This window comes from Vitis vinifera, chromosome 11, assembly GCF_030704535.1.
Source record: "Vitis vinifera cultivar Pinot Noir 40024 chromosome 11, ASM3070453v1".
NCBI classification, from domain to species: Eukaryota; Viridiplantae; Streptophyta; class Magnoliopsida; order Vitales; family Vitaceae; genus Vitis; species Vitis vinifera.
Window position 1 is genome coordinate 19610347 of NC_081815.1, and position 8029 is coordinate 19618375.

The following is an 8029-nucleotide window of genomic DNA, read 5'->3' on the forward strand; positions in this document are numbered from 1 at the left end:
GGAGCTCGCCGGTGATTTTGTGAGTTTTGGGGCAGTCGCAGTGATGGGGATGGCGAAGGGATACAGGGATACCCAGATATATTTGAAAACATACAAAAACAAGTTAAACTTTTGTTCTAAAACTAGTTTTCAAAACCTATTTTCATTTTTTAAAATAATTTTCTTTACCCAATAAAACTTTTAGGATTCATTTGACCATGTTTACTAAAACTTATTTTTTTAAATTGCTTTTTATTTTTTAATTTAAAAATAGTTTTTAAAAACAAATTTCAGAAAATATGATCAAAATGGTCCATATTTTCCTTTAAAAAAAAAAAGCTAGTAAACTAAAAACAGCTCTCACTTTTTCTCTAAAATTATTCTTTATTTTATTTTACTTTTAAAAATTGTTTTTTGATGATAATAGTCAAATAGTGTTAAAAAAAATAAAATAATTTTTATTTTTAGAAACAAAAAATTGTTTTTAAATCACATTACCAAAAAGACTCTTAATTTCTTCCATTGCTATGTTTCTCAAATTTCTTAAGATGTAAATTGAGGCATGTACAGTTATTGGGTTGGCCATTCATTTTCAACAGGGCCTTTGCAATTACTAACTTATTTTGCTAAGAGCAAAATACACCGGTAATTTGAGAACAAGAAATTTGTTTGGCCAAAACAAGTGTCTTCTTTTAGCACCGTATACAACAAAAAAAATAATATTAGAAAGAAATATGTGCTAATCTAAAAATTATTTTAAAAGCTCATATAAATTTTTTAGAATAGTTTTTAAATATACTTCTTAATTAATTTTAAGAACAAGATTTTATTTTTAAAAAAATATCTTTTTCAACTTTCTTCGTAAAGATGATTTACAGTTATAATAAATAATATAAAAAGTCTTAAAACATTTTTCATGTTTTCAACTTATATTTAGGATTCACTTTACAAAATATAATTAAAAAAAAATCAAACTTATTCTCAAAAAAAAAAATCATAGATTTTCATATAATATATCTGAAGTTGTTGCTAAGTTTGGTTCCATAAAGTATTAAGAAAAGAAAAAAATAATTTTTTTCATAATTGGTCATAAAAAATATAAAAAAAAATTAAATATAATTAAAATTAATAATAAAATTATATATTTTTTAAATTATTTAATTCTTATATGAAACAATTAAATAAGTAAAATAAGTTTAAAGTAATACAAAAAATAATTTATTAACTTTAAATTTATTCTTTATTTTCTTTTTATTGCATTTTTCTTCAAGAATCAAACAGGCCTTAAGAATTAATGGGAAGTATAATTGTCATTTTAAGCTTATAAAAGTTGTATGGATAAGGCCTTATATTTTAAGCTCATCTTTATGACAATAAATAGAATTAATATATTAGGTTAGGAAGGAAGAGAAAAGAAGATTTGCTGCATCAATGGAGAATCGCTGGTAGGGACAACATCTTCTCCACCCTTGTCCTTTTCTGTTGATGTTTGATTGTTCAATAATTGAGCTTTTGTAAAATAGAAATAAAGCATTAAAAAAAAATCTCTCCAAATAAAATAAAATAAAATATTAACAAGTAATGATAATTTTATAACTAATCAAGATCATGTTTTCAAATTATTTTTATTTGAAATGTTTTTAATTAAAATATTTTTTAAATGTTTATTAAAGAATTATTTATTAAGTTTTTTCTACGAAGCAGGGTATTTTTTTAAAATTTTAAAAGTATTTTTAAAATTTTTTTAAATATTATATTTAAGAAAATAAAAAATAAAAACATTTTTTTTAACATTAAAGGTATTTTTTAACCCTAAATTTTGTTACTTGAAATAAATATATTTTCCATTTGTCCCAATACTAAATTGTTGTGGCTCCGCTGCTCCTAACATTTATGACATCCCGACCACCAGGAGAGGACAATCACTGAAACTGAACTTTCAACTAACTAGGATATTATTTAAAGTTTAAAAGGGAAGGGGCTAAGTAATTAGTTTTGACTTTTCACTATTTTAAAAGATTTTAAAGTTGGCTTTTAATGTTTCCAACCATTGGGTTGGACTCTAAAGGTTATGTTTGTTTTTTTTTGGAAAATTTGATAGGAAATGTTAAAAGAATAAAATAAAATTATTTGTTTTAACTCTTAAATAATTTTAAAATATATTAGTTTTTAATTATATTTTATTTTATTTGATATTTTTCATAAAATAACTTAATATGATACAAATAATTGAAAACAATTTTAGGAAAGGTTTCCAAAAATTATTTGTAAGAATTATTTAAAAAGACTTTGAACGGTCTAAAGGTTTAAAATAATTATTACACATTAACAAATAAGTAGTATATCATGCTCACTATTGATAGCAAAATTCCTTCACTGTAGTAGCAAGTACCAGGAACAGAATCTCGATCAACGCATTACAGTGATCCTTCTTTCCTCCTGTAAAAAGATGTCCGGATGGGTTGTCCGGACACACCCTCCGATGATTAAGTTAGTCTTTTGAAAGCTATTTGAAAACAAATTGTTCCTTTGGGAGTGTTGCTCCGTGATTTTCTTCAAGGATGCTTACCCCTTCTGAGAGTCTCCTTAGAGTTTATATATGAGTCAGAGAGTATGGTCTCGCTATGCTAGCGGGTCCCATCATCATGATTGCGGCTCATAGGGTGGCGAAGCAATCATGACCCTTCTGGTGCGAGGCAACGGATGTCAGAAGGGTATTTAGGCAGCGGTGGTCACCTCAATTTATGATTTTAGGTATCGGGGATGCGTCAGGCAATCTGAGAAGATTTGGGAATGTCTTGTCGAGCGTATCTCGTATTGAAGATGAGTGATAGTTCAGGAGATTTGGTCAACAGTGTTGTCGGAGTTTGTTTCTTGACTGCGGGCAGAAATGTATCCGGCAAATCGCGAGTGTATGACGAGTCAAGTTGTCTAGGGAATTTGAATCGTCGGCCGCGAATGTACTCCGGGTAAACGTCGCCAATGGATCCGGACATGTCTGACCAGGGAAGTTGAATCGCACTTCTCTCCCATCCGGCGACAGGCGCCGGCTGTGAAATATCCGGAGATGATGGAATGTCAGTCGTACAGAATTTTCGCTCGAGTGGAATGAGCGATGTCACATGTCGCAAGGGGGGTCGTCTGCGTGTCCAAAGGAGAGGGAGCCACGTGGCACTTTTTTGGGAGGATCCCACACCCACCACATGGGTTTTTTGCAAGTTGTCTAAATTTTCTACCACGGTAACAAATAAAGTTGTCTAGTCTATATCATGTGTTTTCTACCACATTGACAAATAAAGTTATGTAAGTCTATCATGCCCCTTTTGAGATTGATTTGAAGTAACGATATCATGCCCGCCACATATCTTTTTGAAAAGTTATCTAAATTGCTCACGATGTGTCATCCACTACTTTAACTAATAAAGTTGTCTAGTCTATATCATGTGTTTTCTACCACATTGACAAATAAAGTTGTGTAAGTCTATATCATGCCATGCCCACCACATATCTTTTTGAAAAGTCACTACTTTAACTAATAAAGTTGTCTATATCAATTATCATGCCCTCTTTTAGATTGATTTTAGGTTACTTAAAATCACTTTTATAATAATTTTTAAAATTAAATGACCCACTTTAGCAATAATTTTCTTTCATGATTTCTTTATATATATATTTTCTATTTGTTTTATACTACTCAATGTAGCAAAATAAGTCGCCAATTTTTATGACTAGCTAGATAAATGAAAGAATAATGAAATTATTTTTCTAATTTATGAGTTTATTGAGAAAATGAAATTGAGTAGCTCAACACAAATGAAGTTGGTTGATGAAGGAAAAACTTTACCACTATTTCAAGTCATACACATTACATAGTACACACATAAAGTTAATTTTTTAAATTATAGAAGGCATAATTGTCTTTCTAATGTCACTAACAGGACCCTAGGTTTAACTTTTAAGATCGCCTTTGTAACAACAATTATAGTTGGCATTTGGTATGTAAGAAAATACAAATTAAGTGAAATAAATAAAGAAAGAAAGGAATTAAACAAAAAAAAAAAAAAAACCAATGAAGACTTGCTGCATCAAGGGAGGATTGTTTAGTACTTCTCTCCAAACATTGTCGTCATTGGATTCTTGTTTGACTGTTCAATAATTACGTTTTGAATGCATTATCAAAGTTAATTAAATTTAATTTTCAAAAAACATAAAGAATAGTATTATACGTATTTTTTCATAACCTCATTATTCTCTTCATTGGACATTATTACTAATAAAGTCTCTTTACCTCTCAATGTTTTAAACAACCCATACCAAAACTAATAAAGCATATATCTTCTTAAATCGTTTCTTCCATTAAACTTTTTAGTTTCAAACTTTGTGATTACTTCAAGTTTAACAATTTTAGCTTTGCGCAAGCAAAAGCTTTAATATTAATATATTAGAGTAAGAATACTTATATAAAATTATAGAACGCAAGTAATCTTTCTATTTCTTCCCATGTGTGCTTTCTTGAACTATTATGGTGTGCAAAGATTGTTCATGAGATTTTATTCTGTTATGGAATCTAGGGAATAAGGCATGGGCAAAGGCCTCTTGTTGAAGAAGAGGTCATTTGGGTTGGACCCTAGTTCAAAACCTAAGCTTTGTCCAATGACTCCAATCCCGTTTGGGTCAGATCAGAGATCCAAGCTGTCATGCCTGAGTAAAATTGTTTAAATGTCTATTAAAAAATTGTGGTTAAAACTCTCTCCTAAAGACTTCCCATAAAAAGAAATAGTTTTTAAAAAATATTTACCCAATATTAAGGTAAAAGTTTATGTCATATTTTAGAAGTTATTACCTTTTAAAAAGAAAAAAGAAGAAGAAAATAATAGAAAGCTTATTATAAACCCAAAATTGGTCTTTGGTTCCTGTTTAATCATATTTTAAGCCCATTTGATTTGAAATTTTTAGGCCCTCTTACTCTTAGCCCATACACTTTTATTTTTTTATCTTTATGTTTGCTTTCACCCTCACTTATTTTATTCTAAATTTTCAATTTGTATTTTAAGGAATATTATTAAAAAAATAAAAATAAATTCGAGACTTTGGGCTTGTTCTTGGGCTTTAGGTTTTATTGTATTAATTTGGGTTTTGAATGTTTAATTTGGTTATGGGCAGTAGGAATTACCTTTGTTACTTGGGCTTATACTACTGCCTTGAGCTATTGTATAGTATTGGGTTTGGCCTTGAGTTCATTTAATGGTTGTTGGGTCACTACACTACATTACATGATGGCAAGAGGTGAGGACAGAGTAAGATTTTTAAAAAGGAAGACACAGCATGATATTTCATTATTTTGGTTAAAACAAAAAAAAGGATGAACCAGAATTTTTTCGGCAGCAGTCAGGGGATTATCCTTTGAATTCCGAACTGAATTTTGGTCAAAATGTGGGTTGACTTATTCTTAAAAATATGGGTTGATTTTGTTTTTGAAATTTGGGATGAATTTCGGTAGGATCAACTACATTCGGCCATGAAACTTGGACCAGTGCTAGATAAATGCTTAGGTTGATTCCGGCCTTTAATCTAGACTGATTTTATGTTACAAGGTTGGCTGATTTTCAATGAAGGAATGGGCTGGTTTTAGGAGCTAATGAGTTTGAGTCAGTGTTCCAAGTGTGCCTGGTCGATGCAAACTTTGTTATTTAGTAACTGAATTTGCAACCTATGACTATGAATTTTAATTTGCTGAAAACTTGGGTTGGTTCGTGTTGAAATATGAGCTACTTCAAATTCCTTTGGTGGCAATTCGGTAAAAACAATTTTAATAAGAAAGGACCATTATTCTTGGAAATCTTTTGGTTTACTTCAAAGAACATTTTACTCTAATCTAATCTTAGAAATAAATGTGGTTACTCAAGTTGTCATCCAAAATCCCATCCATGCAAGTCGATTTGTTGAAGTCACATGTAACTCTCGGACATTTTATTCCTTTATTCGATCCAACCTAGCATATTGTTATATTCATGATTTATACTAATCCTTGAGGTTGCTTCCATTCGTTGATAATAAAATGTCAAATTCCCTTATTTATTAATAGAGACCGAATTAGACTCAAGCCTAGAAGGGTGCTCTTGCTTATTTCCATACCTTCTTCGTAAAAAATCTAAGCCCTGAATCCATTCCGTTCAAACTTGTCTTTTTTAAATAAAGAGTCAAGTCACGGGTTTTCTTTTTTATTTAAAAAAAATATAAATAAAATAAGTGAATACTAAAAAACACATAAAAATAGTTTTCAAAATAAAATAAAAACATTTTTTTTCATAGAATTCAAAGTGTCACCATCGAGTGGTGACCCATGATTAATTAACATTTGTGGAGAAAATGCGGATTCATAATATGGCGAATTCAATTTTCAAATATCAAATTTTAACCATTAAAACATGTCTCATTGTCGAATTGGAAGCCCAAGTAAAAAAATGCAAGTTGACACTTATCCAAACACAGCCTTTGTAAGATGGGATCAACGTGGTGCACCAAGTTTTATCAATAGCTACATCAATGCCTAAACAATGAAATTATTTCGTTAATTGATCCGTTCAAAGAGGAACTGCAGGAGCAGGTCAATACAAATGGAGCATATATACCTTACAATTGCTTCACACCATATATATATATATATATATAGAAGTTTTCTACTCCAAACCTTTACTGTATATATACGTTTTCCCCATATATATATATATATATATATATATGCCACACAGGACACAGATAGATGGTCGAAACAACACAATAGATTACAGCAACATCAATATGGGCGCTCGCCAATGTAATTACCGACCGGGTCGTAGTTACAGGTCATGAACACATCGCCACTGTCACAAACAACCCGAGCACATCCGATCCGCCTCGTGTTCCTCCACACAATCTGAGTATAGTGCCCGCATATTTCACCAACCTCGCATGTGTTCGTGGCGTACCTATAATACTTCTCTTCATCCGCCCAGGCCCTTACTGCATCAGTCGGAGTCCATGTATCGCCGTTACCCCAGTATATATTCTCCCCCAGCTTGAACCCGTCCTCCGGAAAAGAATGCTCCACCTTGCAGTCTCGTCTCCTCTGCCCTGCCCACCATTTGGCGTAGTTTTCCAGGTTGAAGTCCCATGTAAATGGCAGCTCCCATTTGGCTGCCCTCACCAAATTGTGGGCAAACAAGAATTCTAGCGACTGGGCCATGCAGCCCCAGCATAGCTGCTTGGAAACCCGGTATATGGTCTCGTTGTCGGGGACTTTCCGGCGAGTTTCCGGCTCTGGAAATGATTGAGAAGAGACTAGGAAAGGAGTGTTGCAAAAGAGAATAAGGAGGAGGATATGGAAGTATGGTTTCATTTTTATTTTTTTTTGGGATGCTTGGAAGAAGCGTAGGGAGGCAGTCATTATATATAGTACTGAGCCATATTCTTTGATGATAGCATGATTGGTATGGTGAGGGGGTGTGGCGACACGCAGTGATATGGAGAGTGAGGGCACGGTTCTCTCGATGTCAGAGGGGAGGACTGTTTGGTGACTGGCAGTGGAGCGTGGTGTGCAAGTGCGCATGTGGAGCGTGCTGGTGGCTTTTTCTGAAATTGGTCTCGTGAGGGAGAGGGCAGGGGACCTATGTTGCACCCGTGAGCTCTGTTTTGTTTGATTTTGGGCGGCGGGGCCGCAATAATTGATTCTAGAAATGAGAGGTGGCGTCACAAACATGTTGACGCGTGTCCTCTAATGCTTTCGACATGCACATGTGAATAGACGCGCGCGGGGTACCACACTTTGGATTTAACCGTTTTTTAACTGAACATTATTTTATTTTAAAATATAAATATTTTAACAACTGAAAATGAAAATAAAATAGGGAGAATTGTGTTTTGGGCCCAGTTGGGCCCAAAAATTAATAAAAGATCCTCATAAGTTCCATATTTAAGCCCAACACCTAAAGAAAGTTTACAAATTGAAAAGAAGGATATGAAACATTCAATTTTCCGAAAATGCCCTTTATTGTCAAAAAGAAAAAGAAAA

The 8029-nt window shown here is 32.4% G+C and overlaps 1 protein-coding gene across 1 annotated transcript; it reads right to left on the minus strand.

Annotated features, from left to right (window-relative positions):
* Positions 1–6532: 6532 nt before the first annotated feature.
* LOC100256515 (pathogenesis-related protein PR-1-like) lies at positions 6533–7397 on the minus strand. The gene has a single exon (XM_002276831.4). The coding sequence runs from the start codon at positions 7355–7357 to the stop codon at positions 6776–6778; it is 582 nt and encodes a 193-aa protein (XP_002276867.1). The 5' UTR covers positions 7358–7397; the 3' UTR covers positions 6533–6775.
* Between the last annotated feature and the right edge of the window lie 632 nt (positions 7398–8029).

Bases quoted from the DNA above. Each gene is read 5' to 3' on its own strand.
- LOC100256515 (XM_002276831.4), bottom strand. From the start codon at position 7,357: ATGAAACCATACTTCCATATCCTCCTCCTTATTCTCTTTTGCAACACT.